At 35.5% G+C, this 24,413-nt stretch overlaps 1 protein-coding gene across 3 annotated transcripts in view; it reads right to left on the reverse strand.

Annotated features, from left to right (window-relative positions):
• The window catches only part of TPP2 (tripeptidyl peptidase 2), a 90,420-nt gene that overhangs the window by 12,684 nt on the left and 53,323 nt on the right, over positions 1-24,413 (reverse strand). For 2 of the 3 annotated variants that reach the window (XM_037065786.1, XM_037065789.1), the window contains exons 18-25: positions 23,648-23,764; positions 23,296-23,396; positions 22,615-22,711; positions 21,201-21,338; positions 19,620-19,864; positions 19,287-19,365; positions 17,391-17,429; positions 8,477-8,628 (exon numbers count right to left, since the gene is read on the reverse strand). In XM_037065786.1, the coding sequence (XP_036921681.1) occupies positions 8,477-8,628; positions 17,391-17,429; positions 19,287-19,365; positions 19,620-19,864; positions 21,201-21,338; positions 22,615-22,711; positions 23,296-23,396; positions 23,648-23,764 (968 nt within the window). The remainder of the gene's footprint in view (positions 1-8,476; positions 8,629-17,390; positions 17,430-19,286; positions 19,366-19,619; positions 19,865-21,200; positions 21,339-22,614; positions 22,712-23,295; positions 23,397-23,647; positions 23,765-24,413) is intronic. The other variant, XM_037065788.1, reaches the window with a different exon arrangement.

Raw genomic sequence — 24,413 nt, forward strand, 5'->3', positions numbered from 1 at the left:
TTGCTTTTGAAACATTTTTCCTCTTTCTTCAATTTTGTTCTTATTTTCCGCTTTTAAAATTCAAGTCCCATATTTTACTCTTCCTTTTCTTATTCCATTTTGCCTTCTTCCTTCTCTCTTATTTGCATTTTAAATTTTATTTTTTCCTTTTCTTTGCCTTGTTTCTATTCCTTACTCTTATTTTTCCTCACTCTATCCTCTCAAAATCGTGTTTCTTTCCTATAGTCATTTCATGCTCTTTTTTCCTTTCTTGTAAATAAATTTCTTCTTCTCTTTCTACCTTTATTAATCTTTGGTCATTTGTCATTGTCATTGATATTGCTATAGTGATTAGGGAATATTTTTGCTGGTGTGCATTTTGCTTTCCATGTAGTTTTGTTCTGTTAGTACCTGTACAACATCATACAGGACATGGTGGGGGCGGAGACTCTCAGTTAGCCAGCTGGAGGGGAGAACACACCAACAAATGAGTCAACAGTAAAAACCCAAATACAACAGGACAGCACATAAACTGAATAAAGGGCATCCCTAAAGCACCCAGCTCAGAAGATCAAGGAGACTTCACCACCGAGTCCCACAGTACTCCTACCATGGAAGGCCACCCATGAAGACAGGGAGTCAAAGCAGATCAATCTAATATGTAGAAACAGAGTCATCTAAAATGGGGAGACAAAAAACAACCCCAAATCAAAAGGAAAGGAGGAAACCTGAGAAAAAGAGCTAAATGAAATTGAGGCAATTTCTATTACCACATAATAGAGTTCAAAGTAATGGTTGTATGGATGCTCAAGGAACTTAGAACCACAAGGAACTTCGTGGGAGCTACAAGGAACTTAGTGGGCACAATACATGAAAAAGGACATAGAAACTAAGAACCAGGTGGAAATAAAGAATACAGTACACTAGAAGGAATTAAAAGCAAGCTAGATGAAGCAGATGATTGAACCAGTGAGGTGAAACAGACGATTGAATCACTAGAAAAGAACACCTAGTCAGAGCAACAAAATGAAAAAAGAAAAAAAATGAGGATAGTTTAATGGAGCTGCAGGACAACATGAAATGTAACAATATTCATATCATAGAGATACCAGAAGGAGAAGAAAGGGAGAGAAAATCTGTCTGAAATCATAATGACAGAAAACTTCCATGACTTGTTGGAAAAAAGGTTGTTCCAAGTTCAGGAAGCAGGGAGGCCAATCAAGATGAACCCAAAGAGGCCTACTCCAAGATGCATCACAATTAAAATGGCAAAATTTAAAGACAAAGAGGGAATATTAAAGGTAGCAAGGGAGAAAAAAGAAGTAACATACAAGGGGAGCACTGATAAAGCTATCAGCCAATTTCTTAACAAAAACACTATAAGCCAGAAGGGAAAGGCATGAAATAGACCAAGTAATGTAAAGCATCTACCTGCAACCAAGATTACTCTATCTAGCAAGGTTATCTTTTAAAATGGAAGGCGAAATAAAGAGCTGCTAGGGAGAAAAAAAGGGTTAAAAGAGTACACCTCCACCAAATCAGCATGGTAAGAGATACTAAAGGGATGGCTTAGAGAAGAAAAAGAAATAGAGAGAGACAGGTACAAATGTACAGGAGAAAAAAATGTCAATGAATAAGTACCTATGATTAATAACCTTAAATGTAAATGATGTAAATCCTCCCATCAAAAGACACAGAATAGCTGAATGATAATAAAACTGCATATATGCTGCCTACAACAGACCCACCTCCGAACAAAAGACTTACATAGGCTAAAGTGAAGTATAGAAAAAATATTCCATGCAAGTGGACATTAAAAAAGAAAAGCTAGGGTAGCAATACTTGTGTCAGACACAACAAATTTCAAAGCAAAAGCCATAACCAGAGACAAAGAAGGTTACTATACAATACTTAAGGAAGTATTCCAACAAAAGGCTATAACCCTTATAAATATATATGTACCCAATATAGGAACATGTAAATATATAAAGAAAATATTTGAGGATTTTAAGAGACTGACAGCAACAAAATCTTGCAGGGCATTTTAACTCCCCAGTGTCAACAATGGATAGATCTTCCAAACATAAAAAAATCAAAAAGGATATTGTGGCATTAAATGACACTCTACATCCAATGGACTTAATTGATATTTATAGAACATATTACCCCAAGGAAGCAAATACACATACTTCTCGAATGCATATGGGTCACTTTCAATGACAGACCACATGACAGGACATAAAATATGCCTTAGCAAATCCAAGAAAAATGAAATCATATCATGCATGTGCTCAGATCACAACGTCTTGAAACTAGAAACAAATGCCAAGGAAAAAACCTCAAAAACATTTAAATACATGGAAGCTGAACAACATGTTATTAAATAATGAATGGGTTAGCAATGAGATCAAGGAAGAAATCAAAATGTATAGGGAAACAAATGAAAAATGAACACACAACAACCCCAAACCCATGGGACACAGCAAAAATAGTCCTGAAAGGGAAGTTCATAACATTACAGGACTAAATAAAGAAGACAGAAAAATCCCAAATAAATAACCTCATCCTGTACCTGAAAGAACTAGAGAAACAACAATAAACAAAACCCATAGTGAGAAGAAGGAAAGAAATAATCAAGATCAGAGCAGAATTAATTGACATATAGATTAAAAAAACAATTCAAATGATCAATGAATCCACAAGCTGGTTCTTTGAAATGACAAAAAAATTGATAAACCATTAACAAACTCATCAGGAAAAAAGACAGAATCCAAATAAATGAGAAATGAAAGATGAGAAGTAACAACTGAGACCACAGAAATACAGAGGATTGTAAGAAATTACTATTAACAACTATATGCCAAGAAATTGGACAACTTGGGTGAAATGGACAAATTTCTGGAAACATACAATCTTCCAAAACTGAATCAGAAAGAAGCAGAAAACCTGACTAGACCAGTAACACCTACTGAAATTGAAGTAGTAATCAAAAAACTCCTGATGCATAAAAACTCTGGATCAGATAGCTTCACAGTGGAATTTTACCAAACATTCAAAGAAGAGGTAACTCCTATACTTCTCAAACTATTCGGTGAAATTCAGAAGAGTGAAGACTCCCCAATTCTTTTTATGAGGCCAGTACTCTCCTAATTCCAAACTCAAGTAAAGACAAAAGGAAGAAAGAAAATTACAGGTCAATATCACAGATGAACATAGATGCAAAAATCCTCAAAAAATATTAGCAAACCGAACCAGCAATACATTAAAAAGATCTTATATCATGATCAAGTGCAATTTATTCCAGGGATGCAAGGACAGTACAATACTGAAAATGTAAGACAAAAATCACATGATCATAACAACAGATGCAGAAAAAGCCTTTGATAGAAATCCAGCACCTGTTTATGATAAAAACTCTCAGCAAAGTGGGAACAGAGGGAGCATACCTCAATATAACAAAGGCAGTATATGACAAACCCACTGCCAACATCATACTCAATGAGAAAAACTAGAATTTTCCCCCATAAGATCAGGAATAAGACAAGGGTGTCTGCTTTAACCACTCTTATTCAACGTAGTACTGAAAGTTCTACCCACAGCAATCAGACAAGAAAAAGAAATAAAAGGCATCCATATTAGAAAGGAAAAAGTAAAATTGTCATTGTTCACAGACAACATGATAGTGTATTAGAAGCCCTAGAGGCTCCACCAAAAAACTACTTGACTTAATAAGTGAACTTTGCAAAGTAGCAGGATACAAAGTCAATATTCAGAAATCAATGGAATTTTTGTACACTAGCAATGAACTATTAGAGAAATCAAGAAAAAATCCCATTTACTAATGCAACAAGAAAAATGAAGTACCTAGGAACAAATTTAACCAAGGGATTATAAAAGACCTATACTCAGAAAACTACAGGACGTCAAAGAAAGAAATTCAGAAAGATACAAATAAATGGAAGTATACATCATGTTCATGTATAAGAATTAACACTGTTAAAAGGCCCATACTTCCCAAAGCAATCTATTGATTAAATGCAATTCCTATTAAAATATGAATGGCATATTTCACAGATCTAGAACAAATACTCCAAAAAGTTATATGGACCAAAAAAGACCCTGTATAGTCTCAGCAATCCTGAGAAAGAAGAACAAAGTTGGAAGGATCACAATGCTGGAAGTACACTACAAGGCCATTATAATCAAAACAGTCTGGTACGGCATAAGTAGACACACATATCAACAGAATAGAACCTGAAAATAAACCCATGTCTCTATGGTCATTTAAAATTTTAGAAAGGTGGCATGAGCATACGATGGAGTAAAAATAGTCTCTTCATATATGCTGTTGGGAAATTAGACTGGTACATGCCAAAAAAAGAGACTAGACAATCAGCTTATACTAAAATGGATAAAAGACTTAAAATATAAGTCATAACACCGTTAAAGTCCTAGCAGAAAGTACAGGCAGTAAAATTTCAGGTAATATTTTTTGCCTATATATTTCCTAGGGTAAGGGAAATAAAGGAAAAATAAAAGCATTTACATTAAGTTAAAAAACACTGCACAGCTAAAGAAAACATCATCAAAATGAAGAGAACCAACTGTATGGGAGAACATTTGCCAATGATACGTTGGACAACAGTTTAATCCCCAAAATATATAAAGAGCTCAACACCAGGAAGACAAAAAAATTAAGTTAAAAAATGGGTAAAGGACTTCCGCCAAGATGGAGGCATAGGTGGAAACACTGTGCCTTCTCCCACAACCAAGTTTGAATATAACAAAGGTTTGGAGAAACAAAGACACAACCAAAGGACAGAAAATTGAATTATACAGAAGTCCAACTACATCTAACCGTTCAACGGGGACGGTAAGAGGGGCGGAGCCAGCAGCGAGCAGGGTCGGGCAGGACAGGGCCCCCGACCCAGGTGCGCAGGCAGACGGGAACCAGTTGGGGTGCGGGGCAGACCGCGGGCGCACATTCGCGCAGTGAGACAGACCACGCAGGCCATAGGGGGTGAGGGCGGATGGCGGTGGCACACTCGCGTGCAGTGGGACGAAACGTGTGGGCCTGGTGAGGGCAGCAACTGAGGCACTGGTGAGGGCCATGGCAGCAGGCGGCGGACAGGACGCCATAGTCCCTCTTTGACCCCGCCCCCACACACAGCATCACAACCCAGCGACTTAGTTGCCCTGTTCTAGTGAACACTTTAGGGCTCTGATCCTGCTATGGAACAGGCACGAACAACCTGAAAGATGGCGTGAGAAGAACTCAAAGTCCCAGAGCCAATAACTAAGTGACCAAGAAATTGCCAGCCTCTCAGAAGCACAATTCAGGACACTATTTATCAGGATGCTCACAGAACTGGTAGATTATAGTCACAAATTAGAGGAACAAAGTCACAAATTAGAGGAATATATGAAGGCTAAACTAACTGAAATGAAGGGAGATGCACAGGAAACCAATAGTGATGGAAAGGTAACTGGGACTCAAATCAATGGAATGGACCAGAAGGAAGAACAAAACTCAAATCAATGGAATGGACCAGAAGGAAGAACAAAGAAGAACAAAACATTCCGACCAGAAAGGAATGAAGAAATGAGAATTCAAAAAAATGAGGAGAGGCTTAGGAACCTCCAGGACATCTTTAAACGTTCCAACATCCGAATTATAGGGGTACCAGAAGGGGGAAAGAAACAGCCATGAGTGGGACACTTATTTGAACAAATAATAAAGGAGAACTTCCCCAGTCTGGCAAAGGAAATAGACTTCCAGGAAGCTCAGAGAGTGCCAAAGAAGTTGGACCCAAGAAGGAACACACCAAGGCACATCATAATTACATTAGCCAAGACCAAAATGAAGGAGAGAATCCTAGAAGCATCAATGGATAAGGGGACAGTCACCTACAAAGGAGTACCCATCAGACTGTCAGCGGATTTCTCAAAAGAGACCTTACAGGCAAGAAGGGGCTGGAAAGAAGTATTCCAAGTCATGAAATCCAAAGACCTACAGCCAAGATTGCTTTATCCAGCAAAACTTTCATTTAGAATGGAAGGACAGATAAAGTGCTTCTCAGATAAGGTCAAGTTCAAGGAGTTCATCATCACCAAGCCCTTATTATATGAAATGCTAAAGGGACTTATATAAGAAAAAGAAGATGAAAAATATGAACAGTGAAAGGACAGCAAACACACAGTTATTAACAACCACACCTAAAACAAAAGCAAACCAAGAGGACAGCTAGATCAGGAGTGGAACCATAGAAATGAAGAACACATGGAGGGTTAGAAACAGGGGGGTGGGAGGAGGAGAAGGGGGGAGAAGGCACAGAAAATAGCATAGATGGTAGGTAGAAAATAGATAGGGGGGAGGGCGAGAATAGTGGGGGAAATATAGAATCTAAAGAACTTGAGACACGTGGTTATAAACTAAGGGGGGAGAATGGTGGGGGAGGGAGGGTTCGGGTGGAGGGGAATGAAGGGGGGGAATAGAACAACTGTAATGGTATAATCAATAAAATATATTTTTAAAAAATGGGTAAAGGACTTAATAGACACCTTTCCGAGGAGGACCACAGACAACAGACAATGTTGAAAAAATGTTCAACATCCCTAGCCATCAGAGAAATGCAAAATAAAACCCTGATGATATATCACTTCATATCCAACAAAATGACTATCATTAATAAATCAATAAACAACAAGTGCTGGTGAGGATGTACAGAAAAGGTAACCCTGGTGCACTGTTGGTGGGAATGCAGACTGGTATAGCCACTGTGGAAAACAGTATGGAATTTTCTCAAAAAAAAAAACCAAAAAAACTAAAAATGGAACTACCTTTTGACCCAGCAATTCTACTGCTGGGAATATACCCTAAGAATCCCAAAAGATCAATTAAAAAAAATTTATGCACCTCTGTCTTCATAGCAGCACTATTACAATAGCCAAGAGCTGGAAACAGCCTAAGTGACCATCAATAGATGAGTGGATTAAAAAACTGGTACATTTACACAATGGAATACTACACTGCAAAGAGGAAGAGAGAGAGAGAGAGAGAGAGAGAGAGAGAGAGAGAGAGAGGAATTCCTACCTTTTGTGACAGCATGGATGGAACTAGAGATAATTATGCTAAGTGAAATAAGTCAGTCAGTGAAAGACAAACACCATATGCTCTCACTTATTAGAGAAATCTAATGAACAAAATAAACTAAAGAGGAAGGGAACCAGAGGCACAAATTCGTGAAACAGACCGACAGTGGTAAGAAGGGAGAAGGGAACTGGGGACTGCTTAAAAGAAGGTGAAAGAATTCTAAAAGAGCATGTATGAAGAACTCATGGAAATGGACACTGGTGTGGGAACTGACTACAGAAGTGGGGTTGTGGGCCAGCTGGGTGGAGGGTGGTGAAGGGAGAAAAGCTGCGATAACTGTAATAGCATAAACAACAAAACATGATAAAATAAAAACAAAAATCTTGAATTTAACAACTAAAGAAATGCAATAATGGCCTTTTTACTTTTTGCACCCTATAGTAGGAAGGCTTTATTTATTTATTTTTTTCAGTTTGTTTAAAAGAGGGGAAGTGAAATATCAGTGTGTGGCTGGCTCTTGTGCACCCTCCACTGAGGACATGGACTGCAACCCAAGCATGTGCCCTAACTGAGAATCGGACAGGTGATGCTCTCGTTTGTAGGCCTGCACTCAATCCACCTAGCCACACTAGCCAGGGCAAGCAAGGCTTTATTTTTAATTAAATGGCTCATGGTTAGCAAATGGTTAGCAAAGGTACAAGGAATAACACAGGCCTCACTGTACACTGCTCAAAGGAGTATTTATTGTTATATCCATTCTAGAAAGCAATTTGGCAAAACATAAGATGATTTTTTAAAATTAATTTGATTCAATAATGATACTTTAATGATGCTATCTGATGGAAATTTAAAACTAAACCTCATGTACAAAAATACCCATCACAGTATTACAAAGAAAAACTGTAAGTGTATGTATGAAATGGAGTACTTAAATAGGTTATATTTCATCCGCAGGACTATTTACTATATAGTTATTAAAAATGGTATTTTAAAGGACTGTTTAGATGACATAGAAAATACTCATAATCAAACAGTAATTGGAAAACTAGGAGACAATATCAGTATCATTTACACTGCTACATTTATAACTACGGAGATAAATAATAATAGCACAATGATTATCTTTGGAGAGTAGACAAAGTGATTTTTATTTTTTCTTTATACCTCCCCCCCAAATCATCTTCTAACAGTAAATCGGAATAAGTTATTAACATAAAACTTGTAAAATTCTTATCACAAAAGGAAATTAAAAAATATAGTTACAAGAAAATTTAAAAGCACCTGTAATCTTACCACCTACAGATAAGGTTTTTGAATATAGCCAGTGATTATACATACAATATTATTGTAAATGGGAAAATGGAAGTAAACTCTTAGAGGATTACAAATCCATTAAAAACTTACTTTGTCATCCATTGAATTTTAAGATCTCGTAATGCTTCAGTAAATTCTTCTTTGAAATCTTTCTCTTTTTCTAAATCTTTTTCTTTATCTTTGCTGCCATTCTTAGTCTTTGTTGGTGGAGGTATTAGGTAGTAATGAACAGGGATTACATCCTATGAATGTGGACAGACGGTCTTAGATTAGCATGCTTAATTTTACGTATTTTAAAGTCATCTCTAACAACTGAATAAGGCATCACAATACATTAAAAAATTCCAATCTGCAATCAAAGTAATTTTCTTCTCAACTTTAAAGCACCATTGTTTCTACTATCTCCTTTAAAATAAGGGAGAAAAGAATACACTTTGAGTGTGTTTGGTGGTCTTATTTTTTTTTTTACTTGATAGACTAACTACAAAAGTATACTGAGTGTTCCACATTTTATATCTTACAAAGGGAGAAAATAAGTTGGAACAACAAAAAAATCCTCTCTTCTAAGTATATTTAATGAGAAATTTATTTCTTCACTTAGTCAACAGGACTCTTTGACCTCCTAGATATGCCAGGTAATGCTCTGAAGGTTGAAGAACAAAGCAAACAAGGCCCTTTCTTGCACTCAGGGAGCATATATTCTAGTGGGGGAAGATAGAAAACAAACACATAAATAAAGTCATATATTGACACATGACAAAGAAAATAAGACTGCTAGGTAAGGGGGGGGAATAACTGTAGACAAAGTTGTTATAGAAAGCCACTCTGAAGAGGTATCAATCAATCTAAATGAACCTAAATGACCTAAAAATACAAACCACAAATAAATGAGAGGAAGAAGTGTTTGAAGGTAGAAGCTGAGCTTGTACAAAAACCTGAGTTTCGTGTACGGAGAGCTCAGCATGGAGAATACTGAGCAAATGGAGAGCAACCGTATTAGGTTGAGTTGATAAAATATGGTAAATAATATATAGATTTTATTCTAAGTGCAATAGGAAGTCTACCAGAAGAGTTTTATGCAAGGCAGTGACATGATTTTGCTTTTAGTTTAATGAACCCTGTATGAATTAAAAGTTTTGGTTTGTTTTTAGAGGGCAAAAGTAGAAGGAAAAAAAAAAAGAAAAACAAGTTAGGCAACAAACCTAGGCATCCCAACACTGCCTTGAACTAATAGGCTATATAAAAAATTATTGGACTTCAGATATCTGGTGACAGTAGAACCAATAGTGCTTGATGATGATGTTTAAAACTAGGGGATAAGTAAGACTTGGTAGGGATGGGGGATGGTGAAGAGTAAGCCTGGGACTTGGTCCAAAGCATTCCATCGTGTTGGCCAAAAAGTCCATTTAGTTTTTTTGGTAAAATAAAAAACACATTTTTCATTTTCACCAATAACTGTATTGGTTTGGATATTCTGAGTATGTTGGCTATCTTCTGTTTTATACATTATAATGTTGATTGTTGTCAATTAATGTCTTGACTTGATTGCTATCAACATGAAGTGGTCTACCTGACCATGGAGCATCATCCAGCAAGAAATCTCTAGCCCGAAACTTAGCAAACCACTTTTGATATATTCGGCAAGTCACAATACCTTCTCCATATACTGCACAAATCTTTTTTGCATTTCAGTTGTGTTTTTACCTTTCTTGAAACAATAAAGCGTAATATGCTGAAAATATTGCATATTTTCTTCCATCTTCAATATTAAAATGGCTACACAAAAACATCACCAATTTTGATGTGTTTTTAAATGCACATTTATATGCATTTAAAAAAACAATACAATCACAATACTGTCACAATATAATCTAACAAAATTGTTTCAAATCAAGTTAGACAACTAAGCCCTACTACAGCCATCTTACGGAAAAAACCAAACAAACTTTTTGACCAACCCAATACTTTCTAATTGCTCTATGACTGAAGGAGACAGAATCTAGAGAAAATATGAGGTCACAGCAGCCCTGAGAAAAAGCCAGTGTGAAGAAAGAGAGAGAGGTCAATTGAGGACTGTAGCTGAGAGGTAATGTAAGACAGGGGAATCAAACAGCTGGAAAGCCTGGCAGTGGTGGCTGCTGATCACTATGAAAGGACCAGTTAAGGCTGACTACAAAAGAGATAGAGATAAAGTAAACAAACATGACAGGGCTTCTGAAAAGTTTTGCTTTGTAGAGAGAACAGAAATGTGCAATTATATCTAATTACATCTATTTTCATCAATTTTATTAAAGCATGTATGGAAGCATTTACTTATGAAAAGTAATGCATTATCTAGGAANAGAGAGGTCAATTGAGGACTGTAGCTGAGAGGTAATATAAGACAGGGGAATCAAACAGCTGGAAAGCCTGGCAGTGGTGGCTGCTGATCACTATGACAGGACCAGTTAAGGCTGACTACGAAAGAGATAGAGATAAAGTAAACAAACATGACAGGGCTTCTGAAAAGTTTTGCTTTGTAGAGAGAACAGAAATGTGCAATTATATCTAATTACATCTATTTTCATCAATTTTATTAAAGCATGTATGGAAGCATTTACTTATGAAAAGTAATGCATTATCTAGGAAATAAAATCATATGTTATACTTACTAGTTCTGTTTTTAACACAATAACTACGTTCCCTTAATTAAATCATTATATATTAAGTCAATTTCTCAAATTCTATCTTCAAGTTCACACTAAAAATGCAGCTAAATTAAATTCTTATATCTGTTTTAATTTTAAAAATTTCTAAAAGGGAACAAATTTTGTTACTAAATAGACTTTTATACTCTAATTACAGCAAAAAAACCTTTATGCAGATTGAGTTAAAAATAGTATTACAAGCCCTCACCTTCTCCAAAATATAATTTTTAGCTATAAATACCATATAACAGGCCCATTTAAAAATGTTCACAATTAAGCTTTATTTTGGGATATAATTACAATAGTAAATATAAGGCACTACTGTTATAGTTGTGCTAATAGTATTTCAACATAAAATAATTACTATTTCAATGATTCGTTTTAAGGACAGAAAACCACTGATGCAAAATAACCACACAAATCCATTTTTAGCCATTTAAGTGGCTCTCTCTTTCTCTCTCAGGTTAGGGAGCCAGAGCCTGCAAGCTAAGATCTTGATCTTATGTGAAGTGTGACACTGGGAAAACAGATATTTCGCTTGCTCCTAGCTCCTCTGGACTCTACTACCCATCCTTTTCTCTTTCTTGAGGTTCATTCTCCTAGGTGGGCACTGCCCTGGGCAAAACCAAGTTAAAGTGTTTTCACAATATGAGTTGATAATTTACCACCAAGTTCTTACCTGAACAGACTACTCAGTATTTGTATAGTACAGATAATATCATTGAGAACTGAAGGTATAAATGGTCTCCAACTATTTCCCATTCTTTCTGGAATCATGATTCTGAACTACCCAATATGCTAAAATATGAATGACACTTGCCTGGAAAAGGAAAGCTGGCAGTCTACATTGATTCTAACCTAATGTGAGCCTCCATTAGTTTTCCATCCTTCTTGACTGATTAAAGAGAGAGACAAACTTCTACATGGTAAGCCTCTGTTGTGGGCCAATTCTTCCTCTAGCTCAGGGGCAAGTCCAAGAAGCACAGAGAGTCCCAAACAAATTGTACTCAAAAAAGACCACACCAAGACACATTATAATAAAAATGCCAAAGGTTAAAGATATAGAGAAAATCTTAAAAGCAGCAAGAGAAAAGTGGAGTTGCCTACAGAGGAAGTTCCCATACAACTGTCCGCTGGTTTCTCAAAAGAAACTTTGCAGGCTAGAAGGGACTACCGAGAAGTATTTAAAGTGATGAAAAGCAGGACCTATAACTTATATACTTCATCTGGCAGACCTATCACTAGAATGAAGGGCAGATAAAGCGGTTCCCAGACAAGGGAAAGCTAAAGGAGTTCATCACCACCAAGCCCCTATTACATGAAATATTAAAGGGACTTATTTAAGGAAAAGTAGAAGATCAACATTATGAACATTAAAATGGCAATAAATTCACAACTATCAAAAACTGAATCTAAAAAACAAACTAAGTAAACAAGGAGAACAGAAACAGAATCATAGATATGGAGATCATTTGGATGGTTACCAGTTGGGAAGGGGAAGGGGGGACATGGGAGGAAAGGTACAGGAATCAAGAAGTACAAATTGGCAGTTACAGAATACGTAGGTAGGGTGTTAAGCATAGTGTAGGAGATGGAGAAGCCAAAGTACCTAGATGAATGACTTATGGACATGAACTAAGGGGTGAGGATTGCTGGAGGGCATTGGGGATGTTGAGTGGAGGCAGGCAAAGGGGAAAAATTGGGACAACTGTAATAGCACAACCAATAAAATATATTAAAAATAAATTGTAAATGTTAATATAACCCTAAGATGTATATCAGGACAATAACTTTTTATTACTAAGAATTATAAGCATGGTAGTTTTAATTCCTAACCCAGAGAAAACTAAAGTTATTTTTCATTTGCTTTATCATGGTCATCTGTTCTTTTTGACAGTAAGTATTTTTACAATTGACTTCTAAGGTCTCAGAATAGGGTCAATTTAATTGAAATGCTTTTGTACCAGTAAATCTTGAGAAATTTTGATTATGATTTTAAAACATAGTCAAGAATAATCTTCACAGCAGAAATGCTAAATTTCTCTATACTTAATACTAAGTTTTTTTAACACACCATTCCTGCTACTCACAAAGTATTTCAACAGTGTATGCATTGAACACTATTATTTAGAAAGTCAAATATACCCAACTAATCAGTAATGAATTATTCTTTGGGTGATATAAAAATAACATCATTGAAATTTTAATTTAAAAAATAATTTCCTTAGTTTTTAAATTTTTAACAACTAAATTTAAAACTGTAATACCTTCACAGAAACTAAAATAGCTACTTGATTAATATCATATTTGAATGCTACTTATGACCTGTTAAAAGTAACATGTTTTCATACTACAATGAGTTAAAAAAAGTAAAACAAGGATCATGACAACTTACAGCCAAGATGGAGGTGTAAAGTAGACACATTGTGCCTCTCTGCACAACCAAAAGAAGGACAACAACAATTTAAAAACAAAAAACATCCAGAACTGACAGAAAATTGAACTATATGGAAGTTCGACAACTAAGAAGTTAAAGAAGAAACATTTATCCAGACTGGTAGGAGGGGCGGAGTCTGGCAGCTGGGTGGAGAGGACTCACTGTGAGGTAGTGGCTGGTAAACCAGGCAGTTCCCCATTCACATGCAGATAAACCAGGAGGAATAACTGGGGAGCGAACCAGACCACAAAACCCAGGGTTCCAGCACAGGAAAATAAAGCCTTAAAGCCTCTGACTAAAAGCACCTGTGGGGGTTGATACAGCAGGAGGAGTAAGTCCCAGCCTCACAGGAGAGATCACTGGAGAGACCCAAAGAGACCTAGAACATACACAAAACCACCCACCCAGGAATCAGCACCAGAAGGGCCTAATTTGCTTGTGGGTAGCGGGAAAAGTGACTGAAAACCAGCAGAGAGCAGAGCAATCACCATTGTTCCCCCTCCAACTTCTCCCCCACATACAGCATCACAACACAGCAACCTGGGTTGCCCCGCCCTGGTTAACACCTAAGGCTCCACCTCTTACTACATAACAGGCGCACCAGAGACAAAAAATTGGCCCAAATGAAAGAATAGATCAACGCTCCAGAAAAAATACTACTTAAGTGATGAAGAGACAGCCAACCTATCAGATGCACAGTTCAAAGCACTGGTAATCAGGATGCTCACAGAATTGGTTGAATATGGTCACAAATTAAATGAAAAAGTGTGATGGCCATGCCATCATTTTCCTAAGTGAAATAAAGGAAAATGTATAGGGAACCAACAGTGAGGGGAAGAAAACTGGGACTCAAATCGACGGTGTGGACCAGAAGGAAGAAAGAAACATTCAACCAGAACAGAATGAAGAAACAAGAATTCAAAAAAATGAGGAGAGGCTTAGGAACCTCCAAGACAACTTTAAACATTCCAACATCTCAATCACAGGGGTACTGGAAGGAGAAGTGAAAGAGCAACAAATTGAAAACTTATTTGAATGAATAATGGAGAAGGAAATAGATTTCCAGGAAGTCCAGGAAACTCAGAAAGTCCCAAAGAAGGTGGACCCAAGGAGGAACACATCAAGGCACACATATCATAATTACATGAGCACCCAACATTAAAGATAAGGAGAGAATCTTAAAAGCAGCAAGAGATAAAGAGACAGTCACCTACAAAGGAGTTCCCATCGGACTGTCAGCTGATTTCTCAAAAGAGACTTAGAGGCAAGAAGGGGCTGGAAAGAAGTGTTCAAAGTCATGAAAGGCAAGGACCTATGGGCCAAGAGTACTCTATCCAGCAAAGCTTTCATTTAGAATGGAAGGGCAGATAAAGTGCTTCTCAGATAAGGTCAAGTTAAAGGAGTTTATCATCACCAAGCCCTTATTATATGAAATGTTAAAGGGATTTATGTAAGAAAAAGAAAATAAAACATATGAACAGTGAAAGGACAACAAACTCACAGTTATTAACCACACCTAAAACAAAAACAAAAACTAAGCAAACAACTAGAACAGGAACAGAATCACAGATATGGAGATAAAATGGAGGGTTATGAGCAGGGGAATGAGAGGGACAGAGAGGGGGGGGGAAAGGCACAGAAAATAAGTAGCATAGAGAGTAGGTAGAAAATAGACAGAGGTAGGTTAAGAATAGTATAGGAACTGTAGAAGCCAAAGAACTTATATATATGACCTATGGACATGAACTAAAGGAGAGGAATGTGTGTAGGAGGGAGTGTGTGGGCATTATCAATAAAATATATTGAAAAAATAAAATGAAAAAGTATAACACATTGTGAAATAAAAGTCACTGAAAGCCCAAGAAGAAATCCACAGAAAAATCTAGTTCGTAATTTAATTCAGACAATTAATTATTAATGTATTTTGTAATGTGACTATAAAACTATAATAGTTATTATTTTTAAAATAAGAGCTTCATGTGTACCTGCACTGAAGAGAAAGAGAGCAATGGGAACAGGTTATTTTTTTTTAGGTTTTGTTTTTATTGTATTTTTCCATTACCATTTACCTCCCTTATACCACCTCCCATCCAACAATCACCACACTCTTGTCCACATCTGTGAGTCCTTTTTCCTTTTGCTTGATCTCTCCATTCCCACCCTAGAACCATAGCAGCCATCCTGCTCCATTTTCTGCTTGTCAGTTCAGTTTGTTCACTGGATTCCACATAAGTGAAATCATATGGTAAGTTCTTAAAATAAAGTTTCACTAGCCATCAAATAATAATCATCTTCGTATTCATTTGGTAGTTTTCTATCTCATACAACCATATGCAAACAAAATCCACCAAAACTTCCAAAAGATCAACCAAAATCTATAATACAAAGAAAAAAACCCAGCTTATGCCTTTGTGATATGCATCTTCAATTTTTAAAAATGATTTTATCTATTTATTTTTTTAGAGAGAGGGAAAATGAAGATGAAAGGGAGAGAAACATCAGTGTGTAGTTGCCTCTCATGTGCCTGGTACTAGGGACCTGTCCCACAACCCAGGCATGTGCCCTGATTAAGAATTGAACTGAAGTCCCCTTGGTTTGCAGACCAGCTCTCAATCCACTGAGCCACACCAGTCAAGGCTGCAAATTCTGTTTTTAATGGGCTCCTAGAATACCTTTCCCTCATTCTGTAGAGCAGTGCCTTGCAAGCTATGTTTACACTACCCCAAAGGACAATCTATAGATAAAAATGAAAGCACAGTTTTATGAGTATGGTGAATGAACATTTCCTACTTCTGTTTTTGTTTTAATGCTGGTTATGTTTCATTAAATGAATGTACACAGCATAGCCCACAAATGGATCAAGAAGCTCCGCTGAAAAATACTGGCCAACAGAGAAGCAGATATTTGTATTTCTAAATCTGGAAAGGTGATTATCAGTGGTATGATCTGCTTGAACAGAGTATTTATTTATCTTTACATAATAATATAGACATTTCAGAGGACTTTTTAATAAAGAAATTTAACCTATTATAAAATGGTGAGCCCCAGTTTTACATCACTATGAATTAAGAAACAAAAAGGTATCTTTTATTTATACCTTAAATTACTAATTCTCTCACTGCGATGCTTCCTGCTTGAACATGAAAAATCACTAAATGCTAAATGATGCGAGATTTTCACTACAGTGCTCATCAATTTTGTATCTCTTTCTCTAAAGTACATCTGTAGTAGAATTTTTCTTTTTTGAGTTTTAACCCTGGCTCTAGTAGTCAATCAGGGATTATCAAATAAGTTGCAGGAAAGCAGATCAATTACTTACTTAGTAAGTAAGTAATTACTTAGTTATTCTTTGAAAATTTGTTTATGCTCTTAGTGTAAGTTTTAATTTTGGTTTAACAGTCCTTATTTTTGTTCTTGCTTTGTCCATTACTCTGTTTGTCTCTGCCCTTTAAGAACTAAGAAGACGCAAGAGCTAGGAATAAACTTCACTTGTAATAATTTAAAAATATTTTTTAATGAATCATCCAATTTAAGAATATTTTTAGACCTTAAAAATAATTCTTTGGCCTATATAGCTGAAAATAAATCACATTCTCTCTATAAGATTTTACATATGCAAAATTTAAAATATTATTACTTATCTGTAGTAAGAAATGAATAGTGTTAATTTTTATACACACATAAAACGGGTGCTTCAGCAATTTATGGTAAGAAAAGAAGCTTTATGTCAACATTGATAAGAGTACTATTCTGCAGAACTTAAAGAAAAGAAACTAAGGGAGAGGTTTTTTTAAAAAAAAGATTTATAATAGTGACAGAAAAAAATTTAATATGCAAATAAGGCTTTAAGACGTCTTTTTAAATAACTGACAATCAGTACCTTTTTAAATTTTCCTTGTCGTTTTGCTGCAGACTGCCCCTGGGAGTTAGAATGACATTCTGTAAGACAACATGCATAATCTACACAGGATGGAGACACCACCTCTGTCTAATTTTCTCCCAGTTTATATTCCACCTGTATGAGTCAGAGTACTTAGAAGGGTCAGGTCTGTGATCAACTGGCAGGCCTTAAGAAAGCAACAATGCCACTTTCATTTTTAAAAAAATAAAAACACACTGAAATGTTATTCCTAAGGGTGAATGTTTTCCAACTGTTTATTTCAAAAATTCAGTAGAGAAAAATTTTTATCAAAACACTTTTGGAAACATTAAATTAAGCTGACAGTCTACAGAGTCCGATTTTTAAGGACACCACAACAATCACACATACCCATACTCTCTTAGAAAAGGCAGCATTCAAGTCAAACAGAAGTAAAATTAACCTTCCCAACTACCAAAATAATAACAAATGTAATACTACTGAGGTAAGATTAAATAAACAATATGTCAGGAATTATAATTAACTCTATAGTTTAAGATTTTTGCTTGCCCTCAACAAAATCTATCCTGATTAAGAAATAACTACAGTTAATCCCACATGTTTGTAATTTCACAACTACCTTTAAAAGAATGCAGCCAGGAAACAGTAACTATCTCTGAATTGCTAAAAGCATAATACTTTCAATAACAATTTTTTCTGTCACATGCATTACAAGGAAGTAGATACTTCAGAAGGGCTACATGGTTGTGAAACTCTTCACTGAAGCCTCATTGCTGAAGCCCCACAGAGGAAGAAGCCATGCTACCCAGGAAATGAAGTCTACAAAAAAGACTACTGAGACTTCTTAAACCAGTGCATCCATTAATCCAATACAATTAACTAATCATTCACTTGAAATCATATTAAAGAATATGTAAATAAACAGTATAGACTGAAATGAGACTCAAGAAATGTCAGGGTCAAACAACTTTTTCTAAGCACAAAATGCCTAAGTTATGCTTCTGTGACAGCAAATTAATCATCTTTGGTTCAATAGTGAGAAGAAATAAGTGTACTGGTTAAGATGTATGAGATCTACTCATTTAATAACAGCATTTATTAATTGCAGCATTGGTGGTAGCTTAGTTTGTAAGAATTAATATTAAAGAGAAATACAAAATTGTAAAAATGACAATTTGTACTGGCATTGAGTGAAAATGATATGACAGAAGGTGACAGAGCTATACAAACACTATTCTTATAATAAATTGGTAATGAAAATAGATAGAAAAGCCAAAACAGGTACTTGTAAATACTGAACTCTAAAATATAACAACCAGAAACATGATTTTAACAAAAAAAAACTCCATAATTTTGAAACTTCAAAATAAAAGGCATTACCAAAAGAAATTTTACAGAATCCCTTATAATTATCAACACAGTTAGATAAAACGCCAACAAGAAATTGTACAATGTGAAAATTTTCATTCATTAGTAATTGTTCTGACTAGTTTTTGTAGGTAACCCCAAAATATCTATTATTATGCTGGTTAAAATTCTATAAAATGTTCTAATTTTAAACATCCCATTCATTTAAGCCAACCTTAATTTAGATGTATGTTTCACGGGAAATTCCAGTATATTAGCCATGCAAAATAGGACAGGTTCAAGGCCATAGTAACTTACACTTGGACGAAAATAATACTCAATATTTTAAAATACAACTGAGTATTAACTGACCTCCGGTATAAGTGGGAAAAATATATAATTAAAAAAATTTTTTTTGCTAGTGAGATCTTCTCTTTTACCCATCCTGAAATGTAGAATTAATTCCCATCTTTAAAGACAGGGAAATATTATAGTAGGTAATTTCAGTGTAAAAATAAAAAACCAAAAACCAAAAAAATTAGTACTTACAGCTTTCTTCCCAAGTTCAGTCTTTGATAACGTTAAGGATCCTGCAAGGTAGCATCCAGGTCCTGCCCCTTTAGGTATCCTAGTAAGAAGATTCAAAAAAGAAAAAGAACAGAATAGGAAGCTTCACAGAGATAATTAGTGGAGAAAACAACAAAACAACTGCCTTCTGAAATACTTCCTATAGCTAAGATTTAAAAAATCTTAGGGAGAAATAATTTCTGCATAAAATGGTAAATGACAACATACTACAAATTTAGCCTAATGTCACAAACTACCATTAACATGCTATAGGGTACAAGACGGGCATTAAGTGTAAGCAATGTTATCACTTACTTGTCATCAGGTAAGGAAGTAACAAAGAATGGCTGGTTGTATTTGGGTGGCAGTGTTAAATTACTACATTTCTTCTTTCCTAGAAGTGCAAGGTTATGATTTTCATGAATATCTAAGCTCAAGGTATTAGACAACCTATGAGAAACAATAAATGGAAGATCTTTAAGACGTTCCAAATCACTGATTTGCTCATGACGAATCTGTAGTCGAATTGTATAATCTCCTTTCTCCAGTTTCAAAGAATACTAAAAAGAGAAACAACATTTAGAAAAAGTTTAGCCAAGTATACAGAAATTACAGTAAGAAGATAAATAGAAAGTTACAACTTAGGGCTTACAATATATGAGGTACAGTGCAAGTTACCACACACACCTTTACATACACACAAAATCCCAATACTGCCGGTGAGCAAGCAGGACCAGAGACATTAGTGAGCTGTCCAAGGTCACATACAGAGAAGTAAAGGACAAGAGAGCTGAAGGCAGGCCTGACTCCTAAGCCCTCATTCTTCCCACAACTACCGGCTACTTCCATACTCTCAGCTAAATCAGTCTGTTCTAGACTGAGAAAAATTATTTTCTAGCTTATGGTTACTTAAGACATGTATAAAACATCCAAAATAGCAAAACTGAGGTGCTGTATAATATCTAAAAAGGATATACACAAATGTATGTCTAGACATGACTGGAAATCTTTCTATTATAATCAAAATGCTACATCTCTTTATTGCTGATAGGAAAAACAGAAAGCCAAGAGTGATCAAGGAATATAAGTCTATTATGCTCCATCTAGTAAACCTGCTAGAGAGGACAGGACGCTCTTTCTGCACTGACAGTTTCATCTGATGAGATTTTAAAAGCAACCAAAGTAATGGCTCTGCAATAATTCAGTCTGTACTGGGGACATGTGACTGGAGCTTGATCTGAGAATGAAAGGAAATCATTCCTTGAAAGACTAACCAAAAAAAAACTTGCATAAATTATTTTCATTATTTAAATAAAATTATAAATGTTATAGGATTTACCTCATTGTAACAATATTCAATCAGGGATAAAATTTCTGTAAAATATCATTAAAAGTTTTTTTCTTCAATACGACAGTAATAAGCACACTTCTTGGCATATAGGAAAAGCCCAATACACAGTTGTCCAATGAAAAAATAATTAGAAAATTCTAATAAACTGAAGACACTGGGCACTGCTGTAGTGCTCTTTATCCAGTTAAGACCTAGGATCACTTCCAGGTGCTCATATATATTAGATGATTTGTTTTCAACCTTCAGATGTGAGAAAGCAGTGTGTAGGAACAAGAAATAACTAAAAATAAAAAGCTATGCTGGGCAGTGCTTATGTCATCCTTGCCCTCCTCTACTCCAACACTGAATTCAACTAAACAGCATTGCTGAAAAGTTGTTCCAGTCTGTTCTACAACAAACAACTGAGCTACCAGTGATGTGTCAAAGTACTAAATGCAAAACTATGATATTAAAAAAACCCAAATATCACCGTAACAAGAAATCAGTAATTCATTAGTTCAAAAAACACGTTCTGCTAATTCTAAAAATCACTGCCAATTTCATACCTGATGTGGATAAGCATCGCCTGAACCCATCTGTCTTTTATTCTGGTCAAATATGATCCACAGTTGGCTGTCAAATTCTGATTCATATAATAATTCACAAAGTAGTGGGCAGCTTGGAGTTACTTCTCCACTCTTAGGCTATAAAAAAATAAGAATAATTACTTGACATGGTTTACATGATTTCTAATGTAGATTTATAATATTGTTATCAATAAGATTTTTACATTAAAAGTATTAAAATATTTTCTGGTGGTAGCCTATTATATAAATGTAGAACACCCGGTATTTGGGCACTAGTAACAGGTACTTCTCTTTTACAATTTAAAAATACATATCCTGGCTGATGTGGCTCAGTGGATTCAGTGCTGGCCTGTGGAAAAAACAGGTTGCCATTTCAATTCCCAGTCAGGGCACATGCCTGGGTTTTGGGCTAGGTCCCAGGTTGGGGATGTGTGACAGGCAACAGATCAATATATCACTCACGCATCAATGTTTCTCTCCCTCTCTTTGCATCTCTCTAAAAATAAATAAGTAAAATCTTAAACAAACAAACCTAGCCATTTATATTCATTAATAAACCAATACATATTTTCTTTAAGGTTTATTTTATTTTCATTTGAGAGAGTGGGGAAGGGGAGTGGGGTGAGAGAGAGAGAGAGAGACAGAGAGAGATGAAAGAAAAAAGGTTGCCTCTGTTGGCACCCTGACTGGGGATCACACCTGTAACCTAGGCCTGTGCAGACCAGGAATCAAACTTGTGACCTTTCACAGTTATGGGACGCATCAACCAACTGAGCCACACTGGCCAGGGCAGCAATACATATTTTCTTTAAAAGACTGAAATTTTATAATTCACTGAAGTCAATCATCTCCCAAACATTATACTCAAATATTATATTTTAATAAAAATTTTACTGAAATCTTTTGGATCCTACATAAACTCTTTGTTCCAACATTTACCGTTCATTCAACCTAGGAATTATTCTAACAGCTCGCTGCTTTGATGCCTGCTTTTCAGAAAATAATTATGCCAACTAGTGCCAGTAATCAGAGGTACCTGGCACTCATGAAACACCTAACCACTGGACAGCTAATACTGGATAGGAACCACTGAACAGATTCAGTAATTACAATAACTAAGGCTCAAAGGCCAGTTCACCACAATCAGAATTTGTAACTTCAGATTTGAATGGTACTTAGATCACTGCAAATCATAATTTTCCCAAAGAATAGTTTCAAATCAACCACTGTTGATTAGTAATCAACACTGATTCTATCATATATATATATATATATACACACACACACACACACACACACACACTGAGTATACCATCCTTCCATTTAAAATTTTATGATTCATAAAAACACAAAAGTTCAGTGTAAAAGTATACTTTATTATAAAGACACTTACTTGATGAAAGTTATAGGTAAGGATCATCTCATAAAGTTGACGATTATTTGGCAAAATATCTCTTGATCCTAAAGGTTTTGTTTTTGCACTCAGTGGGCTGTAATTAGACAACTGCATAAATGATTTGATTCAAGAGTTCATTTAATGAGATACAACTATAATCAACAAAATCTGCAACCTATTATAAATGTCAAACAAGCATTCCTAAACACTCAGTGCATTTTATATTTTAATCATTAACTTACCTAATTCTTTACTCATTTAACCACAGCAATAAATATAAATTTTGCAATATTACAAAAGTAATCTTTTTATGATAAAAACATTTTCAAATGTCAACTAATAGTTGTTAATATAAGCAAGTCCCAATAACAGGTCAACAATCACTAACAGTGCTGAAGGACAGGTGTTGACTGCAGATGGTGCTCGCTTCTCATATGATGGGTCCTGCCAGGTGCACTGAGAATTTTACATCCATGTTATTTAATGTCAGAAAACACCGCGGGGCTTGCCTCTCAGAGACCTGCCAGGATTCCTAGGCTTGACTGTCATATGCTGATTTTTCATTTTCAACATTTAGATGGATTTAAGAAAACGACTTTCTCTTCAGAGTGTAAGAGATCCTCCCACCCCCACCACATGAATACCTGACATTTATAGCCCTGAAACATTTAATGATACCGTAGTGTTTGGACCCAGCTCTTCAAAGTTATGCAGGGAGCCAGATCTTCATATTTCAAGGAGGACTGAACATCAAAACGGTTGATTCCTTCTGATGCATGCTATGAAGGATATTCATCAAATTAGTTTTTCAAAAACTGAAAATGAACTATTTTAAAACAATATTTGGACCACAAATAAACATCTAATGCAAAGTTTATAAGCACCCATGAACAGGACTACTTTAAAATTACCTGTGGTTATTTTTAGAACCAGAGGTAATTTCCCCAACGAAGTTTAAATCCAACAAGTGGGATTAATTTTCAATAACACGAGTAACTGATATTAAAAATAATGAAACTGTGGTACTCACAATGTTTAACTGAGGAGCAGTACACACTATCCCATGAAAAGAAATGGTGTAATCAATATTGACATCACTAAGACTCGCCCACCAACGAGCAATACAAAATTCAATTGCTTTCCCACTCTGCAAAGAAAATTATACATGTGTAAATAATCTGTTCTCAATTTCTTTCAAATTACAGAATAAAAATAATAGGAGTGTCAAAGCAATTCTATGCTTTCAAACTTTTCCTATTTGTACAGCAAGAAAATGCAAATAAATAACTTTTATCAGCTATGTGTGGAGTTATGAAAATTACAGCTGCATGGACACAGTATAAATATTTAAATATACAGTTATTTACTCATAATCCTACACTGCTTGTCATAAAAGATCTGAGGCAGCTTTTGGAAACATACACAATAAAATAATGATGAGAACAAATTGTACTAAAACCTAGGTCTAAAGGAAAAGTAATTAAGAACAGTAACAGGAGGAAAGGTATGACAGCTTTATAAGGCATATTCAATAGCCACAGCTGAGTTTCAGACTCAGAGATGCCTGGCAACCATAGCAAAATGATATTATGGTCACTTATAGCTTTCTCCCCATTAAAATAATAAAAAACAAAAACTGTCCCTAGTGCTCAGTTTTATATTGTTTTCTAGAAATCAGTACTTTAGAAAGTTTAAAGGTGAATCATAACACTGATACATACGTGAACAGAAGTGAAAGTAATCAGAATTGTAAGATATAGGAAAGATCATATGACCAACTAAAAATATGGCATAGT

This window comes from Sturnira hondurensis, unplaced genomic scaffold (genome assembly GCF_014824575.4).
Source record: "Sturnira hondurensis isolate 20B ecotype Veracruz unplaced genomic scaffold, ASM1482457v3 Scaffold0016184, whole genome shotgun sequence".
Taxonomy (NCBI): Eukaryota; Metazoa; Chordata; class Mammalia; order Chiroptera; family Phyllostomidae; genus Sturnira; species Sturnira hondurensis.